Consider the following 19,919-nt stretch of genomic DNA (forward strand, 5'->3'; position numbering starts at 1 on the left):
TGCCAAGCAAAACAATTTTTTTTCACTGTTCATTCGATTTTTACCACTCAAAGTTCAAATGTACGTAACTTCATTAAATTTATCTTTTCTGAAAAATAAAAAAATACGTGTCTCTTTATTTTTCATGTACAATAACATATTTTAGCGACAGCTAAATCTATAATTTGAAGTTAGTCGCCCTGCCTGATTTGAAATGGATTCAGTCAAATATAATTTTAAAATAATTAATTCTACAGAATTGTTAGTTAACAGTATGAAAAATTCAAATTCTCAAGGTCTTTAATTTGAAACCATTTCAAAATTCCATTATTTATAAAAATTCATGCAATAAAATTTTTAAAAATAATTAAATTTCGCAGAAATTTTATTACTTATAAAGATAATTGAAATTTCGAAAAGGATTTTCTTAAATTTTTTAATATAGGTTGAATTTCTCCGAATAATTGAATTCCTTTAAAAAATTTTGTCTAAATAATTGAATTCTTTTGGAAAATTTTATTAAAATGTCGTATAAATAAATTTATTATTATATTTTAATAAAATATAATTTTATATTTTAATACAATTTTTAATTTATCTATAGATATATTGAAAATGATTGAATTGAGGAAAACATGAAAATAATTGAAATTTTGACAAGAATTTTATTGAAATTACTTATAAAGATAATTGAAATTTGACGAGAATCTTTCAAAATTTTGAAACATAAATTGAATTTCTGCGAAGAATTTAATTACTTTTAAAAATAATTGAAATTCAGTTGTAGCTTCTCAAAAATTCTCCAAATTGTATCATAAAATTTACGGTTTTTTCGTATTTTTTCAAACAAATTATGGATTTTTTTACATTCTCATCGCATGAGAAAGTATTAGTTTTGGTCGAAAATTGAATTTTGCTAATTTCATGAAATCTTTACGTTTTAAGGTCCCCTGAACCCGAAAAACATGGTCTGGCGAGTACGTCTGTCTGTGTGTCTGTCTGTATGTATGTATGTCCGTCTGTAGACCAAAATGTTGTTCCCACGATAACTCTTTAAAAACTTATCGGATCGTTTTTAAATTCAACACACTTAAAGTTGGTGTAAAAATGAAGGCTAAGTTCGTTAACCAGCCATTTTCGTTGAAAACTACAAAAACTATACTGAAAATTCAATTTTTTCACATTTCAAAGCTATTAACTTTATATTCTTTTAGATTAGAAATATACAAACAACTTTTCTCTATAACATTTTTTCATAAAAACTTATTTTTTTTTAAGTTTTTGGCCCAGACCAGCTCAACTGTGTTAAAATTTTTTTATTGATTTTCTAAAATATTAAATCTTTTATAAATGTCTGTAGTTCACAACAAAACAAAATAACTCTTTCAACCATTTTTTGCATTAACAAAATATTACAACAGTTAAAAAAAATTAATAACTCAAAAAAAACAATTTTATAAACAATTTGAATTATTTATATATTGTACCCCTCTAATTGCAATTAAACTTATAGAAAATGTACTAAGTAGTTTTCTTCTTGAAGTTGGGCAAAAAAACATGAAGATATTTTATGATTTTATCAATTTTACCAACAGTTTAAACAAATAATTGTTATTTAGAAATGAAGTGCTGGCTGCAATAAGGGGACGAACGCGTTGTTGAAAGGGATAATACCAGTCAGGTAGCAGTAAGCGGCTCAAGGCTTGTCACTGCTACCCGACTGGCAGTATCCCATCCAAGCCTTGCGTTTGTCCCCTTATTTGCAGCTAGCACTTCAAATCACGTACGCAAAAAACTTGATACTTGTATTTTTAAAATATTGTAGCTTCTTAAGCAAAACATTTTTCTGCAAAGATAATTAGTGATTAAAAATATTTTCATATTTTCCAACAGCAAGAACAAAAATTTGCAGTAAGTTCACTTAATCTGGCAAATATCAGCAAACAAAAATATGTGATGAGAATGTAATCCTTAAAGTCGTAGTAACTTTAAGAAAAAAAAATGGTTTCAGGAAACGTATATAGGAAACAGAATAAAGAACGCAAAGTTCGATCCTTGTGCTTAAAATTCCCGGTGGCAGAAAAAATCCCGTATGTTCCCGTACATTTCCCGCACCAAAAAATTCCCCGGACGCTGGACACCCTGTGTTAAAATTTCTTAAAATTAAAAATCTACTATACGTTAGACGTTATTTCTCTCAATGAATATTTTAAAATAAGTTTTTTCTTTATAGTTTATTAATTAATGTTACATTTATAGTTTTTATTTACTTCCTATTTCTTATATAAGTTTCTTTAAAGTTTCTAAACTTCTCTTGGAAATGAATTGATTTGTTCAAAAAAATATTTAATTTACGTTGTTTTTTTAAAGTTAAACTTATTATTACACTAATTTATTTATTTATTAATAGTATTACTTCTAAAAATTAACTTAAATAAATTAATAAATTTTATGTTATATATATTTCAATGTTATAATAAGCAAATAATTTAAATAAATTACTTAAATAATTTTTTTAATAAATGTTTTCTTAGAACTTTCATACAAATCGGTTTATTTTATTCTTATGCTTAAATAGTGATTTTTTGACTAACACTAAATATTTAAGTTTTTCAGACTTCAGTTTCAAGTCGACGCAAAACTAAATTTATTTTGTTAATTTAGTTGCGGGTCGACCCGAAACTAAATGAATTTTATTAATTTAGTTTCGAATCGACACGAAACTAAATTGAACGTAAATTTTTAATTTAGTTTCGTTTCAGTATCGGTCTCTGAAATCAGTAAATAAATGCATAAATAAATATTTAAATAAATTACCTCAAAAATTACATATTTATAAATATTTATAAATGTTTATTTATAATGTATTTTTTCTGTCGCAAAATAAAAACTATATACAAAAATTAAAATTTTTCCAAATGAAACCATAAACACTTGAAACAACTTAACAGACTAATAAGAATACCTTCTTGAATTTAATTTACATAGTATTATCGTATACAAGAATAGAATTGTTTTTAAAATGAAAAAAGTAGGTTGTTTCTTCCTTTTTTAAAATCATTAAATAAACTGTGAAAATCATAAAATATAATTATATAAATTTCATAATAAAACTGCAATGACTAACATTTTTAGAAAAAATCATCCTTGAAAGGCATTTTTTTTAATTTCAATTAGACGAAAGTGTGGGAAAAAGAGATAAAAGATAAGAAATTGATTCTTCTCATGAGATATCTAACGTCTATCATATTGAATTTTAATGATGATTTAATTTAACATTTGATAGACAATTTGTCTCTTATCATAATGAAAACTGAGATTACATAACAATCTTTCATTTATATCCATATGTTGCATACCCAGTGCAATTACCTCGCACAGTTTATAGTTATGAAATATCTTTGATTTAAAGCTCAATCTTTATTGCACTCAACTGACGTGTCCAATTACTAAAGAAAAAATTTTTTTTACCTCGATACGATTAAAAAAATGTAAATTATAATTAACCTTAAAATTTAAATAATAATTTTTAATACTTTATTCAATAGAAAGTAATATTTACAAAAATATAGAAAATAAATTTTAATATTATTTTTACTTTTTTCAAATTAAATATTTCCAATTAAAATTATGATTTTTTCATAAAAAACAAATTGTTACGTAAATTATTATGTTGATTTTAAAAAAATTCTAATTTATGATATTAAAAGAAAATTGGTTGTAATTGATCATTTTATAGAATAATTTACCTATATTTATTTAGAAGATAAAAGATTGCTTCTCAAACATTACTCCCAATAAATGTCACCGATATATTAATTTACAGTTTACTGATTATTTTTCCCCCGTTTAAAATGATTCTTACCAGGAAAGAATGAAACTCTCAATATTAAAAGTCTTCTCAACATATTTTTAGACTTGTAAAATAAAATTATTTTTTGTTAAAATTCGAATGAAATCCTTCAAAACAAATGAGACAAAACATGAGTCGTCTGCTAGACACCAAATCCATATATCAGTACCGTATTGTTTAAATTTGAACATTGGCATTCCATTGTTTTGAATAATTTATTATTACACTCATATGTAACAAACAACAATTGTTCATACAGACTTATGTAATAATATAATTATATAGATTCAAAATCATAAAGCCAAGTTTTATTTTTTGTAAGATTGTAGTATAAAAAAATTATGTAACTCAAAATTTGTCTTACCAGTGTCGTGGTTGGGAAATTTTTCGCTAAAATAGTTGATACTTTTAGTAATCCGTTCATGATTGTTTTTAGACCTAATTGTCAGTTCAATATCTATATTAATCGACAATCTGCCAAACAGAACTAACCACAATTTTTTCCAACCTCGCGCACTTCTCCGCACGTTAGTGTGATTTACTTTTGAGAAAGGTTGAGTACCGACTGAAATTTGTGGGCTGAATTTTAACCATTGCTGCCAACATTATAAAAGTTCATTGAAACACCTGCACCACTTTGGTACTTAATTAACAACATTTTTTAATATTACATAATAATTTTAACTATTAAAATCATTATATAATGCATGAAAACAGATAATGGTTTACAAAAATATGTTAGATTATTTGTAACAATATTTTTATTACCGGGACATTTCATTAAGCGGCAAATTCAAATCTTGTTTTACATTTATTGGTGACAATGCAACAGTGTCTCTCAATCAAAATCCCCAAAGAAAATTCAAGTTTTGAAAAAATTCTTTTATTTTATATTTTTAAGAGTAATAAAAAAGAAATTTAAAAAAAATACATAAATAATAGACTGTAAATTAGTTCTAATAATATAAATAATAAAATAGGAACATTTATCAGTCATTTTGATCTCTTTGTCCAGTATTTTTATACTTTGCATATTTTTCAATAAATAATAATAACATTTATATTATTATCAACTTTTTATTAAAATGATTGAATTAATTGTTTATTGTAAATTTAAAAAATTCATGCATGGTAAAATATTTAAATAAAAGCCCCGACATAAGAATGTGAGGTTAGGAAGTATTTTATTTAAAAAATTGACATAAAATATTAACAAACTATGATATTTTTATAATATTTTGAAACTTTTTAACAACAACTATTAAATTCAATTATTGCAAAGATTAAATTTAATGTTAATAATTCAAGAAAATACTTTACTTTTGTGTTCTCAAGAATGTTTTTAAGAAATCGAAAAAATTAAAAAAATTTTATAATTTTAATATAAATGTAAATAATGTTTCGTAAGTCAACATCTAATATTAGAAAAATAGTATTTTTTAACTTACAAACGGAGCTTTTATAATAAAATGAAATAACTTTTTATTTTTATTAATTTTTGTTATGCGCAAACGAACTGCACATGCTTTAAATAGAAATGCGGGAAAATTTGAAACTTGAAAATAATAAAAAACAAAGGAAAAGTAACAACCAATGCACAAGTATAAATAAAAAACTATTTAAATGAATAATTATTTAAAAATGAAGCACATTTCCGTGAGAAAATAATTAAAATGTTTTAATTCTTATAGATTTTTCAAATGATCTTTTACAATAAGGCTACTTTTCAAATTAAAATTGTACTTGAAATTTTTCTAAAGCCAATTCAATATGTGCGAATTGCTGGGGGTACATGTTGAGCTTCTTCTTCATCCAAAGTTGTATCAATTACAGGGCGATAAGAAATACTCATCTAGATAATTAATTATTATTTTCATAATTCAATCTTTCACTCAATAATTATTTACAACCAGAAAAAAGGTATATTTGGCTCAGAACCAACTCGACTTTTTATTTGGTTTAAATAAAATTTTATTTGGCTCCAATATATGTTTTATTTATGTCGAATAAAGTTTTTATTTAAAACAAATAAAAAGTCTAGTTGGTTCTGAAACAAATATACGTTCATTTAACTCAAATAAAATATATTTGGTTTAAATAACATTTCTCTCTGGGTGCACTGAATTTATAATATTTTTATTATTATAACAAAAAATACATCAATGCAAAACTTTTTATTTGCAAATTATATTGTAAATAGATAAATTATAAAGAAAAATAAGTAATTGTAAATTGTAATTAATAGAAATTGATAATTTTTTTCTATTTAAAAAATAATATAATAAAAATCGAACAAGTAATAATATAGTAATAATAATAATAATGGATTACTATTATATTATACATGTAATTATTAAATGTTTTAATAAATAATTAATGGCGAAATTTAACGAAATTTTTATACTTACAGAACCATCATCAGCAGCCCAAGAAAGTGTGTGTTTTCTCCAATGTTTATCCAAAGGTAACTTTTCTTGACCCTCAATTGGTTTCGTATAATCATATTCATCGATTCTCGACTAAAAACAAACACATTCTTTAAAATTTAATTAAAAGTTTTTTTAAACTAAATATTTCATTTATTTTAATATGTACAATTTGAATTCCGAATTTAGTATTTCACTTATGTAAAATATTTTATTACATAAAATCTGATAATCAGTTTGTATAATTAATAACTACAATAAATAAGCGCGCGAAACGCGATATTCTATTTATTATTATTTTGTAAATTACAAAATTTTGTATTTTCAAATATAAACATCAATTTTTGAATAATTGAGCGGATATGGGAAGAAGAACTCGCCGAGCGCTCGAACGAAATAAGGGATAGTTCCAGTCAGGTAGCAGTGTGTGGCCCAGAGGCGCTCACTGCTACCTGACTGATATTATTTCTTACAACCATGCGCTCGGCGAGTTCTTCTTCCCATACGCTCAATTTCAGATTCAAAATTTAAAAAATGCACTTATTAAGTAGGGGAGAGACTGGGGCGAAAGGTTAAATTTTGCATAAATTATTTTTTTTAAACAATATAATACGCTTAGATGCACTGAGAAAACTGGAGTATTGGACTAAACATCTGGAGGGACAAATCGTTGATATTTGAGAGTTAGCTATTGGATAACAATCTAAATGTTCAAATACTGACCATTGACAGATATTCGTGCCATTTCTCTTGGAGGGAAAATGAGTTTATAACAGAGGGACAAATTAACCATCTTGAGAAATCCCTTCCTTATCCGGCGCGAAATGAATAAATATGGCAACCTAACCCCCAAAATTAAATACATAAAATGTCAGAAAAATAATTTCGCGCGCATCAGATCGTACACATTTTCTGCGCAACTTTTAACCCTCAGATATAATGGGAGAGAATATACAAGTAGATTTCCATTATCAATTCAAAATTTATTTTAGAAGGACTATTTAACTCTCTTCATAAGCAAAGGAAACATACACTTTTTGAACCTCTGAATTTGACTCTCCAGTTTTCTCAGTGTGCAAATATTTATATATCAATATTGTAGGGCAACTTGTCCTCTACAACTTTCAATAAAAAAGTTTCTGATATTTTCGCATAAAACACATGTTTTGTCCTTTTTTGAAAATTTTGTTTTTTTTAACTTTTCGCCCCATGCTGGGGCGAAAATTTAAATGGCTGGGGCTAAATGTTAAATTCTATTTTAGCCTACTAAAACTATTTTCTGATAGGTGTGTTTATTTATTATTTAACAAAAGCTTTAGAACAGTTATACAGTTAATAAACTAAAATTTAAAAGAAAAAAAATTTTGGTTTATTTCACGTGAGCGGTCTTGTTTCTTGACAGAGTACTTGTCTAATGTCAAATAAATCATTTTTAAACAATTAAACAAAAAAAAACGAAAAATGTTAAAAATATTTTTAACAACATGTAAAAATACATTTAACTTTTCGCCCCAGGGTGCATTTTTGGCTTTAACAACAAATATAAAAATTCTGACTAAAGATATTTAGCAAATACTTTTAGGTATACATATCTCTTCAGGAGACCCAAATAAGGACCTAAAAAAATCGTGATGAGAATAAATTCAAAAAATATACTTAAAAGTTGATATTTTCTTTTACGAAAAAATTTTCAAAACTAGGGTGAAAAAAAAATTTTAATATGGACACCACAAAAATGAACAGAATGTCACATACATAACTCCGGACATTTATTTAGGGTGATAACACCCTTTTATAATTAAAATTGCAATGCTCTAACTATTTCCGTTCGAAAGATAATGAATTTTAACTGTTTTCACAGTTTATAACCTTTCACCCCAGTCTCCCCTATACAATATAATAAATTTTTCTTGTTTACTATTTTCAACAATTTTAATAAAATTGTTCACAAGAAGTCAATTATTTTCATAAATAATAACATTCTCTGGAAGAATTCAATTATTTTCATAAACAATTAAATTCTTCGCAGTAATTAAATTATTTTCAAAAGAATTTTAATAAAATTTCACGAAAGGATTCAATTATTTTCAAACATATTTAATACAATTTTTTGACAGATTTTAATTATTTCTTGAAATTTTGATAAAATTTTCTTCGAAACATTTAATTATTTTCAATACAATTTTTATAAAATTTCTCGAAAGGATCCAATTATTTATCAAAATTGTAATAAAATTTTTCTAAAAAACTTAATTATTCTCAAAAGTTTTAATTAAAATTATTTAAAAAATATACATTATTTTCAAGAAATTTAAAGAAATTCTTCAAAAAAATGTAATTATTTATGGGTTAAAATAAAAAAATCGTTGAAATATTGTCCTGATGGATAAATAATAATTCGTTTGTTAAAAATTCATGATTTTAAATACAAACATCTTGCAGAGTATAATTTTATCTACAATACCTGGTTATTTAATTTAATTTTTTATTGATACAACAGGTACAAAATAGTAAAAATATGTCCAAAATGTCATCGTGTCCCGTGTCCCTATATACGTTTTACGATATAAAAAAATTTTTAATTCAATTTTTTATTATATAAAATAAAATTTCTCTTCGTGTACGTGTTCTCCAATGTATAAAGTGTAATATAGGAAAGTGTTGAGAATTTTTATAACACTAAATGCGAAATTTAAAGAATTTTTAACGTGTCCCCAGATTTGAAATTTTTTAATGGCATCGTGTCCTCACACACATATTTACCGGTTTTCCAATTGGTATCGCAATTAAAAGTTAAAAAACTATGAAATAAATCAAGTACGATATAAATTTGATAATACGTGAGTATAGAGAAATGTCAAAATCAATTTAAAAATCAGTAAAATGATATTTTGATGGGACGCATGAATAATCTCTAGAAATTATTAGTTAGAAGTTTTAAATGATTGAATTTCATTAATTAGAAATTTTTCTTTTAGCAGAATTTCATTTTTTTCGAATTTTTGTTTAATCGATTTTAAATTTTTTAATTGACCCGAATATTTACATTAACAGATTTATAAATACTCGAATTTTTATTTATGAGAATTATCATTTAACACAATTTCCATTAATGGTACTTTTCATTAAAATGAATTTATTAACTTTTAAAAAGTTAGGCACATATTGTCGATTTTTTGATTTTGACCCTTTTATGATAACTCTAATAAAATTTCTTATAAGAATTTAATTTTCTATCGGCAATTTTAATAAAATTTAGGGTAGGGTGGGGCATTACTATTCGCGGGGCGAAACTATTCTTTAGTCCTAGAGAGAAAACTATTCATCCGATTAAAGTCTTTTTTACACTGTATACTTGTCATGTGAAATGAACATTGTACGCCACATTTGAGCTTCTGGCGCCATCTATCATAGGAGTTAGGTACCCAAATGTGATTTTGATATACTCGCTTACTTATTTTCACTCATTTACACGGAAAAACCTTTGAGAAGTCTGCCTTCCCACTGTCACAAAATTTTGCTTCTCACTGCATGGAAAGTCTGATCACCCGCCACTGGGTGCGTAGCATTACCGTTTTCGATAGACAAACTTCCCAAAAAGTTTAGAAAATTACAACTGGGTACGTTGGTCACCCAGTTTGGGAGTGCAGATGAACAAGTTTAGTGGTGGCGCTGACGCATACACGGAAAAACCTTTAAGCAGTCTGCTCACCCGAAACTTATGCGTCAGCGCCACCACTAAACTTGTTCATCTGCACTCCCAAACTGGGTGACCAACGTACCCAGTTGTAATTTTCTAAACTTTTTGGGAAGTTTGTCTATCGAAAACGGTAATGCTACGCACCCAGTGGCGCGTGATCAGACTTTCCATGCAGTGAGAAGCAAAATTTTGTGACAGTGGGAAGGCAGACTTCTCAAAGGTTTTTCCGTGTAAGTTTCGGGTGAGCAGACTGCTTAAAGGTTTTTCCGTGTAGTCTGCCATTGTAAATAGTGATAAACGGTCGGAAAAATTATTTTTAAAATCAAATTTAGTGCTGAACACGAATATGATGATGGATTTTTGATATTCTATTGTTAAAAAATTTTACAAGTTTTTTTTCATAAGTAAAAAAAAAGTATTGGGAGGTACGGGATTCCGTATTGCAAGTGCCAACCTGCCAATGCGGTATTCGCGAATTACCGCATTGGGTGTCCTGGTGAATACGGAAATCAAGGGGTCCCAATGCGGTGCCAGTTTTAAGCTTTAAAAAAACGAAAATACGTGACAGGAGGAAATAATTAGTGTCAGTGGAGAAATATGCGAGTTAAAGGAATGAGAAAATAATAATAGTGAGTGTAAAAATGAAACTTTAAGAAAAAAGGTAAGTTGAACTGTCAAATATGAGTCCAATGCGGCGTAGGCTGCTTTCAATGCGGTACACAATCGGTACATAGTGCAAGTCGCTAGTAGAGGGCAGAAGCAAGCAGAGCGAATCGAGCGAACACAGTGGCCCAGTTGACATATGATTTGCATTACATTACTTTCCAATTTTTTATTTTATAACCACGTTTCTGCATGAATCTAAACAATATTTTCGATTATTGTAATTTAGAAGATGCTTATCAATTGTACGTTGGCAGATTTAGTGAAAAGTGTCTGTGTACGGAGACAAATGTGTTAGAAAATGTTTGTTTACCTATTTCACGCCATTCAAACCAGTCAAAGTTGCTTTTGCTGTGGCGCATTGAAATCAGCCTATGCCGCATTGGGCCCATATTTGACAGTTCAACTTACCTTTTTTTCTTAAAATTTCATTTTCACACTCACTATTATTATTTTCTCATTCCTTTAACTCGCATATTTCTCCACTGACACTAATTATTTCCTCCTGTCACGTATTTTCGTTTTTTAAAGCTTAAAACTGGCACCGCATTGGGACCCCTTGATTTCCGTATTCACCACGACACCCAATGCGGTAATTCGCGAATACCGCATTGGCAGGTTGGCACTCGCAATGCGGAATCCCGTACCTCCCAATACTTTTTTTTACAGGGTGTGCGGTTGGGGCGAAACTATTCGCCCACTGATGACAGCGAAAACTACGAAACAATTTTATTTTTTTGTGCTTGTTTTTAGGTTACAATGGTAAGAAATTGAAAGAGAAAAACTCCTCCAATTAACAAATTAATTATTATATTTTTTTTAGTATTATATCATTAATAGCTGCAAGAATAGTTTCGCCCCTCGTTTTTTTCGACATCAAAAAAAGGGTTTCGTAAAATCGCTGTAGTTCGGAACAGAATCGAGTTACAGCAAAATAATACATGGCAAAAGTGTAGCTAAGAAGTCAAGTTTTCAAACGGTCCTACTCATTTTTTTATTTTTTTTAAATACATTTTTTAGACTCAAAAATCCAAACAAGAATAGTAATGCCCCACCCTACCCTAACAATAAAATTATTAATTACAATTATTAGTAAACACGATTATTTGAAAAACTTAAAAGAAATTCTTCGTAAAATTCAATTACTTTCAAAATTTTCAATAAAAATTATTAAAAAGTTACATTATTTTCCAAAAATCAAATAAATTATTCAAAACAATTCAATTATTTAAAAAAAATTAAATTACATTCTTTGGAAGAATTCGATTATTATTTCCAAAAATAATAAAATTCTTTGCGAGAATTCAATTAATTTCAATACAGTTTTAATAAAATTTTTCGAAAATTCATTTTAAAATTCAAAAGGTTTAAGGCACTTTTCCTATGTGATGGCCGAAATTTCAGGCTTTTTTCAGGAATTTTTTTTTTCACTTAAAATAAAATATAATTCTATAACTTATTTTACATGTTATAATTGGTGTCTAAAAGTATACAAAAAATTTTTTTTAGTGATTTTTCAAATCATTTAATAATTATTTTTGTGAGTCAAAGGTGACTCCTTTGAAAATGCACGGGTGAACGGTGACAACGATAACTTTTTTCAGTATTGTCTGAAATAAAAAAATCAATAGTAGTTTTACTCAGTAGGATTACTGTTATCTTGTGAACCTCAATAAACAATTTATCTTAATAAATAACAAAATGGCGGACTAAAAAAAAAATTTCAAAAATCGATTTTTTTTAGTCCGCCATTTTGTTATTTATTAAGATAAATTGTTTATTGAGGTTCACAAGATAACAGTAATCCTACTGAGTAAAACTACTATTGATTTTTTTATTTCAAACAATATTGAAAAAAGTTATCGTTGTCACCGTTCACCCGTGCATAACATGTAAAATAAGTTATAGAATTATATTTTATTTTAAGTGAAAAAAAAAATTCCTGAAAAAAGCCTGAAATAAATTTCGGCCATCACATAGGAAAGGTGCCTTAAAAAGAAAAATTATTTCAAAAGTTAGGAAACAAAGAAGTAAATAAAAACTAACTTCAAACTGCGAACAGATTACCAATAATTAAAACATTAAAAATTGAAAAAAATAAAATTTGATAAACATTATTTTATGAAAGACATTATTTGACAGGTAATATTTAAAAAGTTAAAATATGAAAATGATAAAAATAAAAATATTTTAAACATAATAATATTATTATGCAGAAGTAGAATAGATGTGAAGTAATAGTTGGGATGAATAAAAATTGCTTACTCTAAAATCATCTCTGGCATGAGATCCTCGACTCTCCTTTCGATTTTCTGCTGAATATACAGTGTGTAAACAATTAAGTAGAAGATTTTGCAATTCCAGAGCTTCCACTAATTCAGTATTCCATATGAGAGACTGATCTTGAATCTACATTTTTAAGAATATTCATAAAATAGTAAAACGTTTTTTAATTAAAGAATTTTTTCAATTTATATGTAAAATATATGTTTTGAACTGTAAAAAATTCATAATGAATAGATTATTCAATAAATGTTAATGAATGAAATCAGTTTTTTAATAATAAACGTGATAAATTAATTAAAATGTTTGTGTTCATTTCGTGAACACTTTGTTTCCTCATAAAATTTCCCACTTTATGAATACCACAAAAAGTCATTTTTCGGTAAAACAATTTATATAATTAACAATTTTATTTTTTTTCAACTTACGCAAATGTTTGGTAAGTCGCACATGTATAATCGAGATATATCTCTGCAACCTCTCTGAAGGACATCGCACGTGCGAAACACAGCACAATATTTTTGCATTGTTCTTTGCATATTGTCTCGTAAAATTGACACCGGAATATCACCACTTGAATGAAGAGTTGCATCAAAACGAGAAATCGCTTCATCTCCCAGATTCTAAATTTTTTTTACATAAACAAAATTAATATTTTTAAAATCCGATTTTGGATTTTTAATATAGAAGTTAGAAAATATATTTAAAGAAATAAATAAAAATGCTAAAATAGGGTAAAACAGTTTAAAATAGAGTTTTAATATTTCATACAGAATTTCCATTTTGTAGAGACAACAAAAAATTAAAAATCCAACAAGAGAATTTTAATGCATTTAGAAAAATTTAAACATTGGGTGAAACAATTTAAAATACAGTTTAAATAAAAATGAAGAAGAAAATTAATACAATTACCGGTGAGGTCTCTTCATGGCGTTCACCTGGTTTCGTTAACATTTCAATTTCCTCAGCGACAGCTTTTCCGAAAACAACAATTTCTAAGAGACTATTTGCCCCAAGTCTATTGGCACCATGAACTGAAGTACTCGCAGTTTCACCTATTGCCCAAAGACCGGCTAAAGGCTTGTCTTCTTCGTTTTCTCTCGTGAGAACCTTCAAAATACCAGAAACATTTATTTCAATTATTTTTTCATCCAAGAATTTTTTATTTTTAAAAAAGTCGTTTTATTTATAGAAATTTATTTAAATCTTTATACAATTTTTTCTAAACTTTTCATTTAAATATTCCAAACATTGCAAGTAAATATTTAATACATTTTTAGGAACTTTTCGGTACTGTGGGGGTAAAATATATAAATTTTAATTCTAAATGAAAATTTCATCGATTGTCAAAAAATAATAATAATGGTAATAAAAAAATTTACTTGTGTTTTGTAATTCGTGGGAATTCCTCCCATATTATAGTGTACAGTTGGAATTACAGGCACTGGTTCTTTCTCAGTATTAACACCAGCGAAAACCCAAGCTAAATGTGAAACTCCGGGCAATTTTGTTCGAATTACTTCAGTGGGTAGATGATTAAGTTGCAAATAAATGTGATCTTTTCTCTCTCCAACTCCTCTGTATAAAAAGATTATTTTAAATTTTCATTTCATTGAAACTAATTATTTAATTGTAAATAATTAAAAAATTGATAAATTATGAGATATGACTTTTTTACCTTCCTTCTAAAATTTCCATTGTTATTGCTCTTGATACAACGTCGCGCGATGCAAGATCCTTGGCAGTTGGTGCATAATTTTCCATAAAAAAATCACCATTCGAATTCACCAGTTTTCCACCCTCACCTCTGCATCCTTCGGTCATTAGTACTCCACTTCCGTAAATGCCTATAAATTTCAAAAACAAAATCAATGAGTAAATTTTTAATATCTACATGAAATATATTTGAATTAAACAGAATATTTGAATGTGTAAAAAAGGGCAATTTTTCCAAAGATATATTCAATTGGTAACTCAATTTACAAATTAATTTAAATACGCAAAAAAATCATTTAAAATTCCATCACTATTTTCTTTTATTATTATTATTATTATTATTATTATTATTATTATTATTATTATTATTATTATTATTATTATTATTATTATTATTATTATTATTATTATTATTATTATTATTATTATTATTATTATTATTATTATTATTATTATTATTATTATTATTATTATTATTATTATTATTATTATTATTATTATTATTATTATTATTATTATTATTATTATTATTATTATTATTATTATTATTATTATTATTATTATTATTATTATTATTATTATTATTATTATTATTATTATTATTATTATTATTATTGCGTTGTAAATAGTAAAAATGTTGCAGTAAAAAATATGAATTGATAGAAAAAATACAAAGTATATCGTAATTCATACGAACCAGTTGGATGAAACTGAATAAATTCCATATCCTGGAGAGGAAGACCTGCCCTAGAAGCCATAGCCATTCCATCACCTGTGCACGTATGAGCACCGGTACAAGAAAAAAAACAACGTCCTGACCCCCCAGTTGCCAATATCTACAAGGCAAGTATGCAAATTATTTTTTTGATTGGCAACGTCTGTGATGGATTATGTTAAAAAATAAATAACAAAAAACCTCTACTGCAAAAATAACAAGACGTCCTTCAATTCTTTCCATTCCCCCATCATGAACATTCTACTTTTTATTATTCAGAATTGAACATTTCATTTACTTAGTTTAAATAAAACTAAATAAGAAAACTTTTTTCATTACTACTTATTCGATTTTGAACTTTCTTTTCAGTGAAACTTAAAATTGGGCAGTTCCATAGGAAAAGCAAATGGTGGATCACCGATTTTTTTTAAACTCTGTAATTTTGTAGTACTTGGGGTACTAAATAACTGTGCCAAACAGTTTTCCAAAAAAAATTTTTTGCAAGATATTTACATTTGAAAATTTGGAATTTGAAAAAAATGACTTTTTTCGAGAATTTTTATTTCCACAAGAAAAAGTCATTTATTCAAAATTATAGAAAAAAATGTCAATTTTTTATAATTTTTAAAAAAAATGTAAGAAAAATTAATTTTTCAATAATTTGTTAAAACAATAATTTTTTATTGTTAAAAAAACATGCTAGGAACATCATGAAATTTCCTAGAAAAATTAGTTTCTCAAGATTTGAACTTTCCTTAATAAGTGATTAAATTTTTAAAGAAGTGCTTCTTGATGTTTTTGGGAAAAAAATTTTTGAAGTTTACGCTACGAGTTTTTGTGTATTATACGCTAACTAAGCAGCGCCTATAACAGTGTATTTTAAAAGACGATATGACCTTTACTAACAATATATTTTTAACTTTTTTATAAACATTAATTTCCTTTTCTTAACCCATTAATGCCCATAGGCACAGGAACGCAGATATAAAAAAGTAACTATTGGGATCCTGGCATGGGGTCTAACAATAATTTTTGACGTTAAAAATTTTGTTTAAAAAATTTTGTTTAAACAATTTGTTATAAACAAAGGAAGAAAAATTGATTTTCATAAAAAACTGATAGCGCCATTCGATTCTACGTAAAAAACTACTACGAGAACGTATATTACACAATTTTAAAACAAGTTGTACATCCAGATGTTCATTACATGAACATTTTGCTTCCTCTTTACGATCAGCAAAAAAAATTTGCTTCCTCGTAGAGGAAGCATTAACGATAAGTATATTTCATTTTTAAATCATTTTTAATACAATTTAACATTTATAAAATAAAGTTCATTCGTCTTAACAGAAAGAATAAAATTTTCTTATACAGTAATATAAATCTAAATAAACAAAAAAATGTTTAGTAAAAAAGTGAATTTTTCAACTTTAATTGTAATTAATTCTATAATTTTCAATAGAATATATACTTTATATACATCAATCGATTCATCTTGGTGCAAAGAATAAGATTTTTGATTTATTTTTCAATAAATAATAACATTTTATTGTACAGCAACATGATTTTAAAAAAAATGAATTTTTATTAAAAGTGCAAATTTTTTGTCTATAATTGGTTTTAATTCTATAAATTTAAATACAATATATACTTTATATATACCAATCGATCCGTCTTGGTGCAAAGAATAAGATTTTAGAAATAAATGAGTAAGATTTTCTTATACAGCAACATAATTTTGCGGAAAGAACTCATTTTTTGATAAAAATGCGAATTTTTCAGCTTAAATTGTGATTAACTCTATAAATTCTCATACAATTTATACTTTGTATAGACCAATCGATTCGTCTTGATGCAAAGAATAAGATTTTATTATATATATTAACTTCAAAAACCAACTTAAAAAAATTTTTTTAGAAAAAAGTCAAAAAAAATTTTTTTTCTGAGAATTTTTTAAAGTCTATCAATCCATTTCGAGATATTTTTATGATAAATATACCTAGTAAATTTTAGCCAAATTCGTTAAAACCTCTTCGAGTTATCGTGTTCACAAAAATCGGGATCCACACACATACATACATCCGGACAATTGTTCAGGGTCTTATATAACATAGTCCCATATAGAAGAAAATTTGTTAAAAGGATTTTTAAAAATTTTGTAAATTAAACGACTACAAAGCTTCCTCACTAGGAAGCAAAAAAAGCTATTGTTGTAAAAATGTTATAAACAATTAGCCAGCATTTATACTGTGTGAGGTATAAGGATATAGTTTTTAACGGTAAAAATTTTGATTAAAAAATTTTTAACGTCAAAAACTCTTCTACTAATTAAACTGATTTTGTTTAAAAAAATTTTTAACGTCAAAAACTATCCTTATACCTCATACAGTATAAATGCAGGCTAATTGTTTATAACATTTTTACAACAATAGCTCTGTTTTTAAAAATTATATAATATATGTTTTTGTAGTGGTTTTTCGCGTAGAATCGAACGGCGCTATAAGTTTTTTTATGAAAATTAATTTTTCTTCATTTGTTTATAACAAATTGTTAAAAAAAAAAAAATTTAACATTCAACGTCAAAAATTATCATTAGACCCCATGCCAGGATCTTAATTAATAGTTACTTTTTTTATATCTGCATTCCTTTGCCTATATAGGTATCAATGGGTTAATGTAAAAAATCTTTTCCTTAAAGCATTTTTTTAAGTTAGTAGAAAATAAATTTGACACAATAACGTTTGACTTTTGATCCATTGAAGACCATCAAAATCAAAAATTAGAAATATAAGCCTGGGTAAAGTGTGAAGGAAAAGATTTTTTACATTAAAAAAGGAAAATAATGTTTATAAAAAAGTTAAAAATATATTGTTAAACTGTTTATAATACATAACAATAATATATACGTATATAATTAATAAGTGTATTAGGGGCGAGCAGTAAAGGTCATATTATCGTCTTTTAAAATACACTGTTATAGGGCACTGCTTAGTTAGCGGAACACACAAAAACTCGTAGCGTAAACTTCTTTTAAAATTTAACCACTTATTAAGGAAGGTTCAAATTTTGAGAAACTAATTTTTCTAGGAAATTCCATGATGTTTCTAACATGTTTTTTTAACAATAAAAAATTATTCTTTAAACAAATCATTGAAAAATTAATTTTTCTTAAATTTCTTTTAATATTATAAAAAATTGACATTTTTTCTATAATTTTGAATAAATGACTTTTTTTGTAGAATCAATAGTTTTCGAAATAAAAATTCTCGAAAAAAGTCATTTTTTCAAATTCCAAATTTTCAAATGTAAATCTTGCAAAAAAATTTTTTTTGCAAAACTGTTTGGCACAGTTATTTAATACCCCAAGTACTACAAAATTACAGAGTTTAAAAAAAATCGGTGATCCACCATTTGCTTTTCCTATGGAACTGCCCAATTCCATTTTTCGATTGGATGTGAAAATCACATTAGATTAAAGGAAAAGATAAAAATAATGAATTTAATTGGAATTATTTAATTTTACCGTGTGATGAGCTCGAAAACGATGCAAAAGACCGGTCTCGAGTTCCAAAGCTAAAACTCCCTTGCAACATTGTCCGTGAAATAGAAGATCGAGTGCGAAATATTCGACGAAATAATTGACACTGTACTTAAGACTTTGTCCGTAAAGTGTATGTAGAACGGAATGTCCTGTGCGGTCTGCCACGGCACAGGTTCGAAAAGCAGGACCTTCTTTGCCGTATTTTAATGTTTGCCCGCCGAAGGCTCTCTGATAAATTTTCCCTTCCTCCGTTCGACTGAATGGACATCCTAAATGTTTGAAAGAGAAAATTTTAATTAAAATTCTAAAAAAGGGAAAATGAACAAATTTACTATAATTTTGTAAATGTTGAATAGAAACAATCCCTATTGTTTATATAGATACCAAAGTTTTCGAGTTCAAAAACGGCCTTTGGTGCTTCACGGGTCAAAAAATGAATGGCATCCTGATCGCCCAGCCAATCTGAACCCTTGACAGTGTCGTACATGTGATAAAGCCAATTGTCCTCATGTTGCGCGCTGATAGCGGCATTTATTCCCCCTTGAGCCGCGACAGTGTGCGATCTTGTTGGAAATAGTTTCGTGATTACAGCCACACGATATCCCTTACTTCCCAAGCCAAAGGCCGCTCTCAATCCTGCTCCACCTGCTCCGACAATCACGCAATCATAACAATGATCCACCGTCGTATACGGCTGAAACATTTTTTATTCAAAATACAATTAAATGTTTATACATTTCATTTATTTCATTTATTTTACATATTTGCTTGCAATGTTTAGTAAAAGTTTAAATTTAAATGTTCAGAAAAAATTTCAAGCTAAACATTTATTTAATTAGGACATTTATGTCGGATCTTAACACAATTTTCACTAAATTATTTCGCATTTGAATATTCCAAACATTGTAAGAAAATATTTAATAAATTGTCAGAAAAGTTACAGTGCTGAGGGAGTAATAATAATTATTATTAGGCATTATTATAAATTTACATTAATCAATTAAAATTTTTAAAAATATGTGACGCGATCTGAAGAAAGGTAG

General features: G+C 26.6%; 2 protein-coding genes across 2 annotated transcripts in view; both read right to left on the reverse strand.

The window, feature by feature from the left end:
* LOC122506794 (succinate dehydrogenase [ubiquinone] flavoprotein subunit, mitochondrial-like) overlaps window positions 1-4,412 on the reverse strand; it is a 42,028-nt gene extending 37,616 nt beyond the window's left edge. Inside the window, exon 1 of the mRNA XM_043619113.1 lies at window positions 4,197-4,412. Coding sequence (XP_043475048.1) covers window positions 4,197-4,256 — 60 coding nt within the window. The 5' untranslated portion in view covers window positions 4,257-4,412. The remainder of the gene's footprint in view (window positions 1-4,196) is intronic.
* Window positions 4,413-5,287: 875 nt separating this feature from the next.
* Window positions 5,288-19,567, reverse strand: LOC122506795 (succinate dehydrogenase [ubiquinone] flavoprotein subunit, mitochondrial-like). The gene is made up of 10 exons (XM_043619115.1): window positions 19,261-19,567; window positions 18,859-19,145; window positions 15,318-15,456; window positions 14,583-14,751; window positions 14,287-14,482; window positions 13,817-14,014; window positions 13,333-13,527; window positions 12,887-13,030; window positions 6,241-6,351; window positions 5,288-5,684 (listed from the first exon to the last, which is right to left on the reverse strand). Exons 1-10 carry the CDS (start codon window positions 19,361-19,363, stop codon window positions 5,598-5,600), a joined length of 1,629 nt encoding a protein of 542 aa, XP_043475050.1. The 5' UTR covers window positions 19,364-19,567; the 3' UTR covers window positions 5,288-5,597.
* Window positions 19,568-19,919: the final 352 nt, after the last annotated feature.

Source organism: Leptopilina heterotoma, unplaced genomic scaffold (genome assembly GCF_015476425.1).
Source record: "Leptopilina heterotoma isolate Lh14 unplaced genomic scaffold, ASM1547642v1 Lhet_434, whole genome shotgun sequence".
Lineage (NCBI taxonomy): Eukaryota > Metazoa > Arthropoda > Insecta > Hymenoptera > Figitidae > Leptopilina > Leptopilina heterotoma.